The 20,021-nt window shown below is 39.6% G+C and overlaps 2 protein-coding genes across 3 annotated transcripts in view; both read right to left on the minus strand.

The window, feature by feature from the left end:
• Positions 1-5,291, minus strand: part of LOC141804181 (retinal-specific phospholipid-transporting ATPase ABCA4-like) — a 55,467-nt gene extending 50,176 nt beyond the window's left edge. The window contains exons 1-6 of the mRNA XM_074688504.1: positions 5,226-5,291; positions 5,002-5,095; positions 4,684-4,825; positions 4,399-4,538; positions 1,964-2,091; positions 1,662-1,859 (exon numbers count right to left, since the gene is read on the minus strand). Coding sequence (XP_074544605.1) covers positions 1,662-1,859; positions 1,964-2,091; positions 4,399-4,538; positions 4,684-4,825; positions 5,002-5,095; positions 5,226-5,291 — 768 coding nt within the window. The remainder of the gene's footprint in view (positions 1-1,661; positions 1,860-1,963; positions 2,092-4,398; positions 4,539-4,683; positions 4,826-5,001; positions 5,096-5,225) is intronic.
• A 6,467-nt stretch (positions 5,292-11,758) lies between these two features.
• LOC141804306 (rho GTPase-activating protein 29-like) overlaps positions 11,759-20,021 on the minus strand; it is a 55,915-nt gene continuing 47,652 nt past the window's right edge. For both annotated transcript variants that reach the window (XM_074688660.1, XM_074688661.1), the window contains 6 exons: positions 17,684-17,847; positions 17,384-17,572; positions 17,149-17,286; positions 16,744-16,976; positions 15,110-15,410; positions 11,759-13,654 (listed from right to left, as the gene is read on the minus strand). In XM_074688660.1, the coding sequence (XP_074544761.1) occupies positions 12,470-13,654; positions 15,110-15,410; positions 16,744-16,976; positions 17,149-17,286; positions 17,384-17,572; positions 17,684-17,847 (2,210 nt within the window). In that variant the 3' untranslated portion in view covers positions 11,759-12,469. The remainder of the gene's footprint in view (positions 13,655-15,109; positions 15,411-16,743; positions 16,977-17,148; positions 17,287-17,383; positions 17,573-17,683; positions 17,848-20,021) is intronic.

Below are 20,021 nucleotides of genomic sequence, written 5' to 3' on the forward strand. Positions count from 1 at the left end.
CCAGCGGTTTATTCCAAGCCCCAAATACAGCCAGTAATTGAGGTAGCATTCATGGCACAATCAGCAGCCGGCTCGAGCCAGGTACTGGGTCTTACACGCAGTTCTGGCATCACCACAGGCTCCACGTAGAGCACTGAGTCACCTGATCATCAACGCACAACAAATCATCACTCAGCACCGGGGAAAAACTGTTTCATCATGAGGTTTGGTTAACGATGCTGACTCACTTTGTTCCTCACTTTTTATATTTCTGAGACAGACTGTGGTGAAGTGACGTAAAGTTGGTGAAGTTTCACATTTTTATTCTTCCAAAAAAATTCTAATTAAGAAGATTACCTCATACCTGATCCTGCTAACAGGGATTATCTGTTTCTGAAACTTGATACGGGTCAATCTTCTGTACAAAATGAGCTTCATTCCTACCCAAGAATGATTTGAGACAAATATGAGCCACATCAGGTCACATGTTCAGAATTAAAAACCAGGACTGAGTATTATAGAGGAGTATTATAGAGGAAGATCTTGTGAAGATATTGCAAAGATATCAGGGATTTCTTCAACATATCCTCCTGAGACCCAAAAATACATTTTGTCCTCTGTAAAGGTCATCACTTTTGAAGCTTTACTGAAAAAACAAAATAGTCTGCGAGAATAAAACCTGTTGGGTTTTGTGAAAGTTATCAGATTTATGCAAATGCTGTGCTTTTAAGGGTAAATATTGAATGTTTGTAAAACATGTTTAAGCTGTATTTTGAGAAGTTTTGATGTTGATTCTTTTTTTTTACTTGAAACAACTTTTTTTTAAACAAGTCCAATTATCTTCCACTGTGAACATGGGGACTTGCCAGATCAGTTTTTTCACGTGAAATGCGCCGTACTTCTGGTGACAGAGGATTGATGTACAACCAAAAAAACATATCCACATAAGTACATACATATATACATAGCTTAATCCAAGTTTAGTGTTAAGTTTTCTATGTTTTTTCCAGATTTAATGACATTTACACACCTGGAAAAGGAGGGCAAACAAGCTACAGCTGTTACAAGCTAACTTTTTATAGTAAATGATTTTTGTTTTGTTTTAATCATAAAAAAACTTCTGGTCTGTAGAAAAGATGACAGAAGAAAGAGCATTTTCAATTTTAGGAAGTTCTGTTGTCCTCTGCAAAGGACATTTGATTTTTCAAAATTTGCAAAACAAATTCAGCAAAGAAATGATGGCAGCTTGCTTCTTTCAATTGACAGTTATGTAATGCAGAAATAAATTGTGACATTCTTTTCCAGGTCTCAGGAGGATACGAATGTGTAGTTTGAAAATCTGTACAAATGTTGTTTCCATGTTTAAAACATGAAACTGGACAAACTGGATACTAACTGGGTTTAAAGGAAATGAAACAGAAAGAATGTCAGACTGTGGCCTTCAATACTGGGAAAAAAAGACATCATCTTCCACAAACACTGTCTCAGAGGATCCCTCAGTGGAAATCAAAGGACCATAACTGTTTAAATAACTTCCAACATATATTCCAGAAACAGAAACCGAGCAAAGAGGATGTGACCAACATTGTCCATGGCCCAGCAGGAAGAAACGAAGGTCACTGGAAAACCTTAAAGGCGGTGGAAAGTGCGTCACATATATGACGCACTTTCAACCCACTCACCTGTTTGAAGATTTTAAAGAAGTCCATGTTAGCATACAGGACGTCCTCGATCTTCTGCAAGCTCTGCTGGCTGAGGGCACACATGGCGTTGCGGACCCCATGGAGCCCCATGCGGCTGGGGAAGATGATAAAGCGCTCCAGCAGGGCCTGGCTGCAGGCTATGTCCTTCAGCTGCAGGTCTGGGATACCAAAGGCAAACTGAAGGGAGACAAGAAGGGTTTGTTGTGTCATTTCCCAAAGAATAGAAAACCCAGTCTTTATGAATGTTCTGAAATAAAATGAAATACTCTTCTCTCCGTTACCTGTTCCAGGCGTAGCTTTGCGTTCACGAGCTGGTAGACGACAGATTCAGAGAGGGGAACATCTCGCAGGAGGTACGCTGTGAAAACCTCATCATCCTTCAACATGTCATCTATCTTCAGCCCCCGGCCTGCAGAAAAAGAAAGGAGGAAGAGCAGAGAGAGTAAAAGTCTGAACCACCAAAGACAATTTCAACATGACAGACTCAATAAAACACGGAGGAAATGATTCACAGGGAGACAGATTGGCAGGGATTTGGTGTTTCAGAGGTAAGTCCATTGAGCCAGAGAGGACGCTTTTATACGCACATCCCAGCCAACAGGTTACACTAATCTCTCTGAAGTAATATTGAGTAACCCTCTTGGCTTTTCTAAAGCAGACATGTTTAGAATAAAACACGGTTATGTCAGAAATCACAGGCTTTAGCAGGTTTGGATTGGAGAATAAAATATTCACTCTTAGACTCACAGATGACAGATTTATAACATGTAGTCGAGGATGGATTGAGTTTATAATCCTGTATTTATCAGATTCTAGGTAAAGATTTTTACTCTACGTAGACTTAGAAATACACAACATCAAAAGCTTTGTACCAGTTGTTTTGCAGTTTCAACAATGGAAATTTATCAGATAAGAAACTTTTGATTACTCCATTATCAGCCTTGCTGGAAATATCATACCATGCTGTTATCTTTTAGTTATCTTTCAGTTGCTTGTTTTTATTTTGCACGGCAGAAACTGAAATCAAAGTGTGTGTTTACATCTTGCTTTTGGTTAAAAGTCCAGTAAAATTTCTCATCTTGAAGTGTTCAGACTTAAATGATCACATGTTTCTGGGATTCTGTTTGCTCAATTTTAGCCTAATGACAGGAAAAGCCAGAAAAATGGTATGCAACATAAAGCTTCAATTTCACCTGTTGGAAATGTATATGAACGAAAAGTACACCACAAAAACTGAAATATAAGTAGGGGCGGGAATGTGCTTAACGGTTCCTTTATCGATTCTTTACACCATGCGCGTGCTGCTGGACCGTGGACTTCTCTGCCACAGCTAACTTAGCTTAGCAGCTAGCTGACAGTTTCCCAAGAAAACTCTGATTCAGGATTTTTAGCTCGACGTTTTACTTCAGAGCTGAGCTAACAAATAAATGTAAACCACTTTCTTACAGAGGATTCCTATTCTGTTCAGTCATAAACAAAATAGCGCTAGCTTGATGCTAACGTATACGCGAATTTGCATTGCATTATGCTAGCGGTTCGCATACATCGGTGGAAGTTGGGCTACAGAACAGAATTTCAACTTTCATCACAGAGACACATCACAATTACTCTTTGTAAAAAAAATAAAAAAAAAAATAAAAGAAAATGCTGAAAACTCCAAACGTCGAAATACTCACAGGCAGTGAGGGTCATGACTGGCTTCATAACTTTGGCAAGGTTCCAAACAACTCGGAGTAATGTCCTAACCACTCCAGACACTACTTATTTCTGTATATTTACACCCAGAGATATTCAGATCCAGAGACCAATTACAAATTTATTCACCTATAAACTCAGTGTAATGTTGTTGACCCAGAAAACCTGTAAAGTTACTTTTTGTACAAAGAAAATGCACAAGATGAGTTGATAAGGGAGCCGATAAAGAACTCGATCGATAAGCAGAATCAATTAGGGCACTGGTATTGATAAAATCTTAACAATGCCCATCCTTTCTTTTCTTGTAAATTGTATTTTTAGACTTAGCATGAGCCATGCTCACCTGACAAACCCAGAAAAATGTCTTATGTCAAGATTTAAAAAGTCAAAACAGACACTTTAAAGTTTCTTTAAGTGCTAGGAATTTTTTCTCACCCCATTGACAATTTTTTTTTTACTCATAAGAAACAATTCAGACATTTTCTTCCTTGAATAACTTTAAACATTTTTTTTTCTGGCCACATATTAAGTTGAATAAGATAATAGTTCCTTTTTGCAGTGTGATTCAGAAAAGTAGAGATCCAAAGGATGTTGTTTAAAAGTTAGATCCACTGATTGACGGTGTAACTTCATAGTGGAGATATGGCTTCAGCCTGTTTTCTGATATTTGCGCCTTAAAGACTCAAAAGCCTGAAAAAGTAGAAAGAAAAACACAACTTTTCCCAGACTGAAGCATCATGATGGTAAAAAAAAAGAAATGAGACTTCAGTTAGAAAAACTTTTTAAATTAAAGCAAAACTTTCTCTGACACAAGAAGCAAAAGAACGGAGGGGGAGGATTCTCAGAGCACAGGACTCGTCAGGTCGAGAGGGAACTTCACTGCCACGATCACAGACACCAGACAAGCCTCTCTCTGTCTCACCTTTGATTAAAGAGTTGATGAAACAAGTTCTTAAACCAACCATTTAACCCTCCAGACAAGCAGCGCCGTCTGAAACGTTCCTCTAAATCTGACCTTTACCTGACAGCAGGGCTGGGTTGTTGCGCAGCGTCTCCATGAAGTAAGAGAAGGATGACATTTCCTGCCAGAGACGGCCGAGCTCCTGGACCTCGGACTCATTGAGCAGAAGCTCCTGGGCGTCAACGTAGAAGCGTGCCAACCTGGAAGGAGCCCAAAATGCACATCAATCAGAGGGAGAGGCAACTGTTCTCAATCAGGTGGCGTGTTTCTGATTTCAGGAGTGCATCCAGTGTCAGCTTTAATCAGGAGAAATTCTGCAGGACACAGACAGGATTGTTTTCTTACACTGAGTTGTTGTAGTTGGAGACGACACCCGGGCCCTCTCCTCTGGTGGGATACCTGAAGCAGGGGTTGTCTGCGTTGCAGAAGATGCCCTGTATCCAGGGGAGGATCCCTGCTGACGGCATGGCCTTGTTGGGAAAATGACCTGAACAAACATCACACACAGCAGGTTGGAGGTCATGTGAGGACTCGTGGAGTAAACCAAAGGCTTAGCATGTGTTGTTTTTGCTCCAAGAACATAAATCCAGCAGATTCTACCAATCACTTCCTCTCATTGTTGACAAATGAAGACAAAGAGAGGCCTGAAATAAACTTTCTTACACTCATGTTGCTGGTAGAGAGGATTAGCCTTCCTTAGCCACACCAAACCAACAAATAACAACACCGGCCAGAAGATCTCCACCAGGAAGCGGACCTGAGCACAAACAGATGGGAGTTTGTCACAAAGGAACACCTGCACAGCCTAATCCGACAGACACAGGCAGCAGCTTCACATGTTCTCCTGAGCAGTGTCACATTTTACACCTCCGTGTTACTGGTGTTACCTTCTGTCTCTTGCGGAGGGTCCAGTTCTTCCACAGCAACAGGCGGATTTGGGAGCCTGTGTTCATTGCTCCGCAGCTTTTCCCCTGGAAGGGGTCATCAGACTGTGACAGACCTGCAGACACACGATGACTCAGTCAGGAGTGGAAACACTCAGATGTTCACTCCTCATACAGAGAATCAGGTCTGAGAAGAAAAAAAGGTCTTGTTTGGGTTAATGTGGTGATTTTTCACACTAAATAGATTTAACTTCTTTCCTATTCCCATTTTTTTTCTTTTGCTGTGAGGAAAGGACTGGACCTGTGACAGTTTTGTTATCACACATGAATCTACTAATTTCGATGTGCACCATAAAGCTACCACCTCACCAGCTGGACAGACAAATAATGGAAAAATAAACTGCAAAAACTGAAATCTAAGCCAGTGTTTGGGTTTTATTTTGAGTGAAAATGGTCCTTTAAACCAAAAATGAGCCACACTCATCTGATAAGTCAAAAAATGTCTAATTTAAAGATATTAAAACAAGAAACTGAAAAGAAAACCTTTCTTCACTCTTAACAAACAACTCAAATATCACCTTTTGCCTTTAATATCTTAAAACAAGATTTTTTTCTGGACTTGTCAGGTGAATGTAGCTTATATAAAGTCTCAAAGACAGTTTTAATAATACTTACTTACTTGAGGCTTAATTCACCTGACAAGTCAGAAAAACTCTCATACAACTAATCTCTTCCACATGAAGATTTTTTTTTTGACTCTGAAAATTAGAAGAAGAAGAAAAAAAAAAAAACTACAGAAACTGAAATTTAAACATTCTATGAGAAAGATCTGTTTGACAACGGCGCCACCTTTTTGCCCGGAGTCTCACTTACACTGTTGTGAAGATGCGACTCTTGGAAATGATTGGAGATCGTATCAAAACAACTTTTCTTTGTTCAAGACAACTTTTACCAGATTCAGCTGGACGAGGTAAGGTATTTCTCAAAAGTTGTTGTACTGTTTGAAATGTGACAAAAAGCAAACGCTGTCAGTTCGTACTGTAGTTCAGTAGCCGGCTGCATTAAGCTCTACTCACAGTCTGGCTTTCTAAGACTTGTCTGTAATGTGTAACGTTGGTGAAGCAGAGCTAACGTAACCTCACTCTTCATTTTATTGATAGACTCTCAAGTTTGAACAGACCACTGCAGAATAACTGCTGACTGTGGGTTGGAGGCAACATTAGCACAAACAGTTAAATAGGGATTCATTTGTACCTGCTGCTATTGGCCTTTTAAACAGCCATTGATTTCGCCTGTCAATGCACTTGATGTTTTTTTTCACTTTTATCTTTTTTTCGTCTTATATTGCTGGAGAATGTCTGTTGGGCTTCATGGTTTGCGGAATATGTATTTTATGTGAAGGATTTATTTGATTTCATTTATCTTGCCTGTCTCTAGCTGCAAACTAATTTCCCTTCAGGGACAAAAAGATACCTTTGACCCGTGTTTTAGCCTTTAGCCCGTGTTTTAGCCTTAAATGAATAATAATACATAAACAGTTGTTAGGATTCCAGTTTTTGCAGTGTTGTTTTTCTTTCTAGCTGTTTTTTTTTCCTTTTATCCAATGGACTGTTTGGTCTTAAGTGTTATAAATTTGTTTTAAATCATTTCATAAATCCCTCTGTTTCCTATCAGTTATCATTTTATATCATACTGGATCACATTGTATTCTGCCTCTCATTGCATTTACTGTGCTTTTAACAATGGCTGTTAAAATATCTATTAAACAAGTGAATATCTACAAAGTCGTCAAGATGCTCCTTTTACCATAGAGGAGAGGCGTCATAAGGAACCCCCTCAAGTCTGGACCTCAACCCCATTCAGCAGATTTGTTTGAGTCGTAAAATAAGGCGGACAGCTCTACTGAACATTCACAGGAGTTACAGAAGTCATGAGATAAACTTGGTGTTGAAGCTCTCAGGACAAGTATTGACATGAGCTGCTGTAACTGCTGTAAAAAGTGAACAAACCAAATATTAAAGTTCAAAGTAGATAGAAACAGAAGAACTCACTTTATATAAGATTTGTAGAGCTCAAAGCAACAATCTGCATGTTTCAGGATCAGGATTTGGAGTAGGGATGGGTACCTTTTACATTCGAAACAATTCAGTGCCTAGCAATTGGTACTTTTTTGTGTTTATGTGGTAAAAAATATCAATTTGTTTAATAACAAAATCTCTTTTTTTCAATTTAACATATTCATTCTTCAATATATATAACCTTGCAATGTTGTCTTCATGTCTAGCATGGAAAATTGCCTAGTCTTCCAGCCCGTCACAGTCACAAGGATGCGTTTAGGTACCCAAACATGGTACCTTTGATTTTACGTAAATCAGTACCTGGTACTTTTGACAGAATTTGGTACCCATCCCTAATTTGGAGGCAAACAATAGGTTAAAACTTTCAGTTTTGTGTGGTGTTTTGATCATTTTGGCCACCTCTGTATCTTACCATCGTTATTACGTTGGGTCATAATGGATTGGAAATACGTGGTGTGAAAAAATCTGAGATTTAAATTTGACCTGATCTCAGCCTGAACATTAAAGCACATCTGAATACGATGCTCTTAAGAGAAACTTTGAAGAAAACGTCCAACAATCGACATCCTAGATGGAATAAAGCTTTTTATAAGCAAAAACAAAACAGGGTTTAAGGTGATTCACAGACTTTTTTAGTCCATTATCACTATTATCACCATTTGTTTCTTTTATTTGATTCCGTTAAAGCTCAGAGTTTGAGAAATCCTCCACAGGTGAAGAATATTACCAAAGACATCTCAAACCACATCTCTGCTCTCACTCCAACTCCGACAAATTCTTTTTTTTGTGATGGGCTTTGAAAGAGCAGAGAGAAAAACAGCACAGGTTGTGTCCAGATGACCTGAGAGATGTCGGACATGAAGTGTAATTTGTTCAGAGTGACATGTCCAATAGATTACCACGCAGCGGCGGGCAGGGGAGGCAGGGACAGCAAACCCAGGAGGACGGAAACAGCACGGCTAAGACTGTTACTGTGTCTGACGTTACTTAAATAACCATATTACTCAAACTGTTGTTACTCAATAAACCTCTTTGACAACAATTCTCATCATTAAAAAAACTGCTACAGGTAAAAGAAAGTGTAAGAAACATAAATAAATGAGTCACAAGCTACTTTAATACAATAATTAGCTTTCATACACCTGTCAGCTCTTACATAAGCTCATCACACAGCGTATCTTAAAGATGGAAGCAGGTAATCAGCTCCTTACCTGTTATGGAATGATATAAAAGTCGTACGACATGGAGAGAAACAGGTGCACAAACAGGCTGGAGTAAGAGGAAACATTAAGCCAGCGACGAGCGCGAGGTAGAGGAGCTGGGTCTGACTCTGAGCTGCCCACTCTCTCCCTCCTCTGCCTGCAGGTCAGCAGCACTCCTAATCTGATTGCTCTAATCTCCCAGCTCAACATGGGCAGGCAGAAAAAAGACAACAGTCATCCATTTTGTGGCAGAATTAGGGGGATATCTGGGAGGCAGAGAGAGAAACACAGCGGGGGTCTAAATGTTTGTCAAAGTGTCAAACAGCAGCTTTAACACAGGAGCTCCACACACCTGAGAGGAGACGCTTGGTGCTGCTTTTGTGTCTGAAATGACTCACTCCTCTGAGCACTTCGACGAGGTGGAGGCAGGTGACGTGGGTAATTAGGTTCTGGGAGCGTGGCGCCCTGACAGCAGCCCATTAAAAGCACTTGAACCTGCGGTGAACTATGAGTGTATGTGACACAGCTTACTCCAAAAACTGAGAGAAGCACACGGATCAGTGCCGCACAAAGACAGGGATCCCTGCTGCTCAGGCTGAGAGACACGGAGAAAAGGTTTCAGTCTCTGCTTCTCAAATCAAGGAAATTATGTCTGTTTTGTTTCCAATTTTCAAGAAAAATGCTGTGAGAAAGATTATGATTCAAGACAATTTTGCTACAAGAGATGAATCCTCTAGCTTTGGTACAAACCTTAAATCTGAATCCTTTGCATGGGAAAGAAAGATAATGGAGAAAATCACCAAAAACTAAAATTTAAGCAAGTGTTAGTGTCTTATCTTAAGTTAAACTATTTTACTATGCTTAATATGAGCCACATTTATCTGAAAAGTCTTAAAAATGTGTTATTTCGAGATATTAACCCTTTTACTGGAATATATATATATATATATATATATATATATATATATATATATATATATATATATATATATATATATATATATATATATATATATATATATATATATATATATATATATATAACCTTTCTTTCTTTTTTTAATGGAATGTTAAGAGCCTGAAATTATGAAATTAAATAGACTTCATATCCCTTGCATTTAAAATGTGAAAGTAAAACAATTAAAAGACAAAATTGATGCCTAATTTACAGAAGGGGATTGGGGCCCCTGAAAAAACAAACAACGTCAACTAAATTTTTTTTTATTACTATTTTTTCTGAGAGCAAAGTCAGAATTCTAGCTTTTAATCTCAAAATTCTCAGAAAAAATAGTAAAAAATAATTTGGACAGATTAATTTAGATAAAAAGAGCAGAAGAAACTGGGTGGGGAAGAAAAAAAATGTACTTGTCAAGGTTTTTTTTTTTAATTTAGACATTATTGTGATTTCAAGGAACTTAACCAGTATTTTTTTTCTTACCCCACTGATATTTTTCAAAATTCAGGTGCCATTTTTGTTTTTTAATATTGTAAAATAAAACATTTTTCCGGGCCCATAATAAGTCTAATATGTCATTTTTCACTGAAGATAGGACAAACACTTGCTTAGTTTTCAGTTTTAGCAGTGTGGAACTGAAAATCAAGATACTAAAAGTGGAATTTAACAAGATGAATAAATAATGAACATTATAACCGCACTTTGGTTACAGTTAAAAACACAACCCTGGCTCTGTAAGGAGGTCAGGTGTCCCCAGAAAATCACAGACACCAAACTCAGCCCATTAAGTAAGGACAAAGATTATTTCTTTGTTGTAACAATGCTTCTTGATAATAAATCTTACACCTTCGGAAAGCCTGTTTGTCTCCCTTGTAAATGAAGCCACATTTGTAAGCCACGTGCATTTGTTGAAAGAGCAGCAGAGCTGGAAATGCGGTGCCCAAATTAGACTCAAAGGAAGAGTAAAGTGTTTGGCATTGGCAGAAAAGATTTGGTAAATTTTCACAGGAGCAGCCCAAAAACTCAGCTGCAGGTTATAAAGAACAAAGAGGGTGAACAAACAGCTAAAGACCTTCACAGAAAACACTTTAAAGGTTCATTAATAAATCTAAACACAGAATAAAGAAACAGAAAATGAACAGCAGTAACAGTTTCAGCTACACCTTTTAATTTGCAGCAACAACCGTCGCACGTCATTTAGCTAGTGTAGAGTAATCACTATGAGACAAACTTACTGTGACAGACATGCAGTATGTATGACTTTATATAAAAACGTAAACAGATACATGAGGGTTTACATACTGAGAAAAGATGTACCAATCACAGGCTACAGCGGACGCATTTACAGGTTCAACTCATGAGCTGGTAATAATCTGAGAACCGCTCGTTAAAATACTTCCGCCTGTTTCTTTAGTATTAAAACAACATGAATAAATTTAAACATTAAAAGTAAAATTTGAACCTGCTGTAAGTGCATCGTGTGATTACAATAAAATACAGATTTATGACAACTCATACTTTTTACATGAACTCAGCTGTTCAAGTCAAACAAGGAGAACAAGTAGGTTTAACAAAATTCACTAGAGAAGCCTGTTTCTGCGAGGTTGGTGAATAAAATAAGAGAGAGCTGAGCTTTATGGACATAAAATCAAATTTTAATTTAAATTAATGAGGAGGAATCAGGATTATATCACTAAATAATTTGAGTTATAGGGAGAATGGAAAAAATTATTTGCTTTGACCTTCTTACTTTGTGTTTTTGACCTTTTAGTAATTATTTACTGCCATTCAATTTCAGTATTCAATCAAATAATTCTGACTTTTGATGGCACTCATAATATCTTTTCTCAAATACTTTCCCATCATTTCAACATTCTTTCTTTTAATCTTTTACTGTGTGTCATAAATACAACCTTTTACCTTCTTTTTTTCTTTTAGCACAATTTTGACCTCTTTGTCATTATTTTGACCTTATTCAGAAAAATTCTGACCTGTATAACATACTGTTTTTACCCTTTAAGCCACAATTTCCATGTGTTTGACTTTATTTTACACCTTTTTTAAAAAATATTTTGACCTTTTTGTGATAACTTATGACTTTTAGTAATTATTTTTGGCTTTAATGGCACAATTTTGACCTGTTAGTTGTAATATTGGCATTTTGACCACAATTTTGACCTTTTCTGGTAGAAATTTAACCTTTTAATGGTCATAATTCTGAAATATTTGACAATTTTGACATGTTTCATGTATTTGACCTCTTTTACATAATTTTGACCTTCTTGATCTAGCATATCTGGCTCATTTGATTTTTTTTATCCATAGATATAAGATTTTTGACTTAATTGCACCTGTGTTATTTAACACCTTAACATTTATGTCATAATTTTGACCTTTATGACTTTTTTTCTATGGCACATTTTTGACCTTTTGCTTATGTTTGACCTTCTGCCTTGATTTTAACCCTTTTTCCATCATAACTTTGACCTTTTGTCATAATTTAGGCTGTTTTTGCTGTAGTTTTGAAATTCATTTCACAAATTCATCTTTTTGTTTTGTTAGTTTTTGTCACAATTTGGACCTTTTTGCCAGAATCCTGACTCGCAACCTCCTTCTAAGACTTAACAGGTGGGGTTTGTATTTCTTTAAGTGTATTAAGTCTGTCTCTTTTTTTATTGACCCTGCAGAAATAGGCTTCTTCTCTTTACAGACTGAAGTCAGTTTGTGGTTGGTGTAAAGACAGATTCTGTGTTTGTTATTCTCAAACACACACTGAGAATACACTGTTCTTCTTCTTTGAATGCTCATCCACCAACCACTGCTGACATTTTGTCTTACACATGTAAAATAATATATTAGTACTTATAACACTTTCATGGTTCATTTCACAGGCCGACATTTCTCCCACTCTTAGCTCATATAATAAAAAATGTTTTCCCAAGTATACACTATGGCACAGATTATTACTTTCATATTTACAGATTTGATAAAAAGTCTTCTTTTTTTTTGGCATTAGACAAAATGAGCTTCTCTGTGCTCCAGCTCCTGCAGACGCCGCGGTCGCAGTCTTTGGTAGACGGGTTTAGCCTCTCCAGGGCTGAGGTCGTCGGGGCTGCTGGGGGGAGGGGACTGAGGAGGTGAGAGGGTCTCAGAGGTCGAGACCTTGGTGCTGTCAGTTGAGTCCTGTCTCTGGAGCCGGGGCTGCTGGGGGCTTGAGACGGTGGGGGGCGTCGTGGCCACCTCTGAGGGGCTGGTGGGGGTGGGAGACGATACGGTGGCAGTGGTGGTGATGGTGGTGACAGTAGTAGTCCAGTTGGGGAGTGTTCTTGCTCTGCTGTTTATGGAAACGGGAGGTTTGTAGAAAGTTCCAGGAGGAGGCTGCAGAGTCCTCGGGGCCCTGAGTGTCAGCAGATGGTTCAGTGAGCTGGACTCACCGCCAGACGCACTGCTTTCCCTTTTAGAAGTCCAGCCAGGCTTTACCGTCACTGTGTACGGGCTGCCGGAGAATATGGTGCACACGCTGCTCGTTGTAGGAACCACAGACACTGTGGTCACCGCTACACTCATCGCCACAGGCATCGCCGCCTTCACAGGCTGCACCCCGGCGCTCGCTGCAGGCAGGTTAGCCACGATCATAGCAGTCCTCGGTGTGACATCGTAGTGCTTATACTTCCTGTCCCACGTCCTCCTCTGCATCGCCTGTGTGTCGATGAAAGGAGTGATGTAGTACGTGCTCACCCGGGATGAGCTTTGGCGAGCCTTTTCCAGCTCAGGTATCTCCTGTATGGACTCAGAGACCGGGGTCTGATCAGCAGAGCCTGACTCAGCCTTCACTGACGTGTTGCGGTTATTCCTCTCGCCGATCTGCGCAGGGCAGGGCAGGCGTTCCAGCGGCATGCTGATTGGTCGAGCCACAAACTTCGGGCGCTGTGTGCGGAGTAGAACCCTGGGTGTCACAGTGCTGGTGGTGATCGTGGTGGTGGTAGAAGTGGTGGTGGAGGTGTAGTTGGTGCTGGTGGGGCACTCGAACACTGAGGTCGTCCTCTGAACATCTGCTGCACTGGAAGTCTGGATCCCGTTGAGTCTGTCTGGAGCAGCGCCGTCTGTTTTGTCGGTTCCTGGCTGGACTTCCTCGACCTCGTCCAGGATGTGTGAGGATGGGATCACAGAGGAGAATCTTTTGAACACCTTTGCCGTCTGAAGGATCAAAACAAACATTTTCAGTTACAGAAATTTTAATGAGCATGAATGAGCAAAATAAACCAGGTCAAACAGAATCTCAGCCACTACGAGACAAAACAGCAGAAGTCAGACGCCTTTTTTTTGGTAAAAGGTTAATTTATGAGATGTAAAGTCTTAACATTTTGATAAAAAAGTATGAGATTTTAAGTTAAAAAATATGAATATTCATATGAAAAAAGTCATGAATACAAGATAAAAAGAAGTCAAAAGATTTATCCAATCATCATTCATCAATACTGCATTACTTCGACCTTATATCTTGTTATACTGACTTTTTATCAAACAATGATGACTTGCAGATTTTTGGGCTGTTGTGCATTATTTTGCTCTTTTTTTAATCTCACATTGTTTTTTTATTGGTATGGCTTTGGCATTTTTTTATAACAATTTCAACTTTTTTGTCTTAATTTTAAAATTTTTGTTAGGTTTTAACTTTTTATCAAATCATCTTAAACTCCTTTAACTTGTGTTTACAGTTTGGCCAGTAACTGGACCTTTATTGTGTTTATTTTTCATCATCAATCTTATTGTATTGATTTTTTTGCCATTATTTTCTGTAATAATTGTGATTTTCTGTTATAATTTTGACCAAATCATCATAATGCTTTTTTTCTCATTTTAACATTTTCATTGTCATAACTCTGACTTTTGTCAAAAGTTTCACATAATTTTAACAAAATTTCAAACATTTCTGTTGTTACTTCAACTTTTTTCTCAACTTTAGACATTCTTAAATCACCATTTTGATATAGCCATAATTTCTGCCTTTTTTATGTATTTTTTTCAGATAATAATGACTAACTATAACATTAATCGAATGTTTTACTTTATGTTTATGACTTTTTTCCTTATGATTATTAACATTTTTTAACTTAAAATCTCATATTTTTGATATCTTATCAAAATATTTTACATATCATTAATCACCCTTTAATCCAAAAAAATACAAAAGACTTCCTCCTAACTTAACTTGTTGTTCTACAGTTTCTACTTTATGGTTTTATTTTGGCTACTTATGAATCAGAATATCATCCATCTCATTCGACAAAAGAGCAGCCTGGACAAGTCGAAGCATTCAAACAAAAAGGGAATGTAAAGTCTTTTTTTATCTATTTTTACAGTTAGACAAACATTCTTACCCTACAAAAAATTATAACTAAATTTCCATCCATCCATTATCAGTTTAAAGCAGACTAAATATAACAATGAGCTGAATTGGTTTTAAAACGTAAGGTTATTGTTGCAGAGTTTGTGAGTATGAAGATCCTCTTTAAAATTTTCCATAATTTTCAAGGAATCAAAGAAATGAAGGATTCTCAAAGCTCCTGCCTCTGATTAAAAACCAACGATAGCAGCTCAAGCTAAAACTCTGCACTCTGAACCACAATAACATTATCGTCCCCCCCTCACCTCTTTGATGTCCATCAGGGAGGCAGAGTGTCTGCTGAGCCTGTGCAGCTTCTCCTGCGGGGTGAGTCTGGGGGACACTTGGCCCGAGCTGGTGATGACCACGGCGGGCAGAAGTGAGGCATCAAAAACTGTCTTGAAGTGTCGAACCAGCAGCTCCACCATCAGGGCCTGGTAGGGGTAGTCCACCAGGGAGGACAGGGACACTTCTGCGTCTGTCTGCCGCGGTTTGACGAGCGTGGGGCCGAAGATGATTCCCAGGTTACTGGCGGTCATCTTGTTCTCCTCGGACTGCTCAGAAACTCTGTGTAGAGAAGGATACGGTTCTTAAATGGAGTTTTTATGGGCAGGAGGAACTAGATTAGGATTACGGACAATCTGACAGTATGCAGAGGGATATGGTTACTCTGTTTTTTCCAAACTTGTTTCTTTTCACCTTTATCTTAACTAGTCTTCATTCCTTGTTTATTTATTTTTTTGTAATTCTTCAGCTCTGTCTTCTTTGTCTGTGTCTTGTAATTTTTTTCCCGTCTTTTTTCTGTCATCTTTACATTTGGAGTGGATCATTACTTTGTATGGTTCATCTGGTTTTGTCTTTAGTGATACTTTTACAATTTTTTGCGCCTGTGTTTGTCTGGAGATCCTACATGTAACTATGGTTGCATTGTTTACATGTGGAATCAGCTGTTAGCAGCCTGTAGCATGTCAATGCTAACTGGTGCAAGGCCAGATGTTTCCCACAAGCTGATGAGTAGGAGGTGAGGACGACGTTCTGGTTCTCAGGTGTGAGCTAAGAAGTGACGACATGGACCTGTCCTTCCATCCATCGTTGTTGGGAACGTAAGATCTATCTCCAATAAGATGGAGGAGCTAGCTGTGCTAACCCAGCAACAGAGGGAATACCAGAGGGCAGAGTAGCATCATGCTATTCACAGACATGGCTAACAGAGCTAACACCAGACACCAACGCCATGTTGGGAGAGCTTCACCTGCTGTGAGCAGACAGGATCCAGGAGACAGAGACTGAACAGACTGCTGAAGAAGCTCAGTCCTGGACCCTGTGGAGGTGGAGGCTGGCTGACTGGACAATGATGGACAAGCTGTCAGCATCTATTTTCTTATGGAGCTTTTTGCACTTTCTATACACTTTCTTACTTTTGTTTTCTTGATTGCTGCTGTGACTCCTCCTGAATTTACCCTCTGGGATTAATAAAGTATTATCCCAACACATATTCCATTGACTACATCCTCCCATTCCTCTTTCATGGAGGGGTCAGGATGTAGCCAGTGTCTAGTTATGGTCTTTTACGTGCAGTTACCAGAATGCCAAATCAGTAGACTTTAAAGTGCCACGGAATACAGTCAACTTTCCCAAAAATGTTTATTTTTACCTTCTATTCTTACTTAAAATCACCAGATTCTGTACAAATTCACAGACAATTCATCGAAAATGAATGATGTTGGTGTGAGTTAAAAAAAAAAACAGTTATTAATAGAGAATGAGGTTTATGTAAGTTATGCCACTTCCTCCCTCATATGGGGAAGTCTCTGTCCTCCTGAGTATTTTAAGGGGAACTTTGTGTCTGTGTGTGTGTAAAGAAGACTGGTCAGCTCTGGGTGTTTGTTTACAGCCTCACCTGTTCAGGTGCGCTATGAGGAAGCGTAGCGTGCGATAGTTCCCTGACGGCAGCTGTCGTAGCAGGTCTCTGATCTTAAAGATGACCCTGTTGAGCTGGACGCTCGGCGCTCGTTTCTCTCCCGTTGGGGGGCTCTGGGATTTATCCGCCTCCTCCACGATCACTCTCTGGCACTCTTTGGCCAAACCGATGAAGTCGTTGTAATATCGATACAGGATCAGCGGCTCTGGGAGCTGCAAACGGGAGGAAAAAAACAGTTTCTTTCTGCTTTTACTACGAAGATTGTTTAATAAAAGAGGAAGAAAACAGGCAGAGGTGAAGAGTTAAAGATCAGCTGTGAAAGCATCTCAAGCCAAGTGCTTTAGTAAAATTGCCCACTTTGAAATGAAAGGTTTTTCCACTCACCTGTCTCAGGTAGAGTTTCAAGACGTTACTGATGTCATGAGGTGAAAGCTCAGACAGCTCGACTAAGTCTTTCCCGTTTTCAAACGCCTGGCAGAGCTTCTCCACCCGTGATTTAGCACCGTTTACACGATAAATCCCCTGTGAGGAAAAGATGGGTTCACAGATTGGTATATTTTTAGGAGGACAGAGAGAGGAGCAGGAGAGCATCGTGTGCCCAATAAAAACCGCCCTCTACCTTGATGTTGAGCGCCCGGCTCTCGATCTCAGACGTGCACTTCTTGATGATGAATGGGATCCCATCTGGACTGTTCTTTGCTGCCTGTGCAAAGTCGATGCCAAACAGGTGAAGCCTGCCTTGCAGCTTTTTATGGCCGCACTGGATGGCGAGTGTTTCCAGACACTTCTTATGGCAGGCGAGTGAGCACTGGCGAAGGAAAAGAGGCAGAAACAGTCAGATAAAATAAAAAAATCAGTTTCCTGCTCATATAATAAACAATATACTCCTTAAACTGATTAAGAACAGTGTTTATTTTACCTCCTCACACTCAGCTCCATGGAAAACAACCAGACTGTCACACTCTCTGCACTTCGACGGAGCTCGTAGTTTCCTCAGCTTGTGCGTTTGAGCAGCTTTGGACATCTGAGCGTTTCGGAAAGGACCCGGAGAGCTGGCTGTTTCTGTCACCATCTCTGCTAGACCTGAACAAATCAGAGTCACACATGAGGGAACTCAGAGAGCAGGTGACTTCCCACTAAGTCTGGAGTCATTTTTTCATGAGCTGAATTCCCCTTTTGCTGGTTGTTTACAAACGGAAATTTTAAACACTGACTGAGAAAAAAACAAAAACTGAGATACCACTTTAAGGATGCATGATAGATCAACAATTACCATAATGACCTGAATATGAGACAAGGGTTTTTGGGAAGCAGAATCTAACATTACAATTTCAGATGATGACTGGTACAACGACAAAAGCGTGCTGGAGATAAGTCATAAGATTGTGGGGTTTTTTTTTTTTGAAAGTTGCACACTGGTGTCCAGATAATGGCGTGGGTTTTATAGACAACTGGCGATCCTTCTGGCGATCCTTCTGGGGCAAGCCTGGTCTAATTAGCCGAGATGGCGTTCATCCCACTCTGGATGGCGCAGCTCGTTTAACTAGAAATCTGGCTGATTTTATTAGTTTACCCATCTGACAACTCAGAGTGGAGACCAGGCAGCAGAGCAGCAGTCCTACACGCTCCTCTGCGTTTCCCTTAGTGCAGTTTCCCAGCCACTCCTGTTGTAACATAGAGACTGTGTCGTTTCCCCGACCGAGACCCTTTTTCTATAACAATAAAAATAACAATAACAACAATAATTATTATAACAACAACTACTACTTTAATAATAATAATAATAATAATAATAATAATAATAATAATAATAAAGGAGTGAATTATGATAATCTTATAAAAATTAAAACTTCCGGTGCGGATGAACCACATGACGTTAAAGTCAAATGTGGTTTGTTAAATATTAGATCTTTATCATCTAAAGCTGTGCTAGTTAATGAACTTATATCAGATTATCACATTGATTTACTTGCTCTGACTGAAACCTGGCTGTGTGAGGGTGAATATGTTAGTTTAAACGAGTCCACTCCTCCCAGTCACCTTAATACTCATAACCCTCGAGACACAGGCCGTGGGGGGGGAGTGGCAGCTATCTTTAACTCTAGCTTTAATATTAGCACTAGACCTAAACTAGGCTTTAGCTCTTTTGAAAGTCTTTTTCTCAGTTTCTTGCATCCAGCTGTAAAAACCGCGCAACCGTTTTTGTTTGTTATCGTCTACCGGCCTCCTGGCGCGTACTCTCAATTTCTCTCCGACTTTTCAGAGTTTCTTTCTAATATCGTTCTTCTGTCGGATAAAATTATCATTGTCGGTGACTTTAATATTCAGGTGGACGTCGTTGACAATAGTCTTTGTATTGCCTTCATGTCTTTACTGGATTCTTTTGGTTTCACACAGTCTGTGAACCATCCTACTCATCGCTTTAACCACACCTTGGATCTTGTTCTTGCTTATGGCGTGGAACCTGTCAACTTGGCTGTCTTGCCGCAGAATCCTCTTCTGTCGGATCATTTCTTCATTACTTTTGAATTCTTGCTGTCGGATTTCTCACCTGCGAACAAAATCATCTTGTCCAGGAACTTGTCTGACAGAGCTGTAGACATTTTCAAGGAAGCTATTCCTGCTGCCTTGAATTCTTGCTCTACTTTTGCAGAGAGCTCTTGTGCTCCCTCTCAGCTTGATCAACTTGTTGCGGATACCACGGGTTCTCTTCAAGCCGTCCTCGATTCAATTGCTCCGCTCAGACAGAGGACTCTCAGACGACATCGTTCCGCTCCGTGGTACAACGCTCAAACTCGTGAGCTCAAACAACAATCGAGGAAATTAGAAAGAATATGGCGTTCGACTAAAACAACCGAATCCTGCTCGCGTTGGAAAAATAGTCTAAATGAATATAGAAAGGCTTTGCGACTTGCGCGTGCAACTTACTACTCGACTCTTATAGAAGAGAATAAAAACAATCCTAGATTCCTTTTCAGCACTGTAGCCAGGCTGACAAACAGTCATAGCTCTACTGAACCATGCGTTCCTCTATCGCTTAGCAGTGAGGGCTTTATGAGCTTTTTTAACAATAAGATATTAAAAATTAGAGATAAAATTAGTAGCGTGTTACATGCAACCGCGATAGAACCTTCGATCGATGGCGAATTTGCGGAAACGTCGCTTAGAGCTAATATACTCCTGGACTGCTTCTCGCCTGTGGACCTGTCAGAGCTGGATTCAACTGTCACTTCAGCCAAACCATCAACTTGTCTTCT

The sequence above is a fragment of the Halichoeres trimaculatus genome, unplaced genomic scaffold (genome assembly GCF_033239565.1).
Source record: "Halichoeres trimaculatus isolate MK-OKI-2021-1 unplaced genomic scaffold, fHalTri1.1 fHalTri1_scaffold_15, whole genome shotgun sequence".
NCBI lineage: Eukaryota > Metazoa > Chordata > Actinopteri > Labriformes > Labridae > Halichoeres > Halichoeres trimaculatus.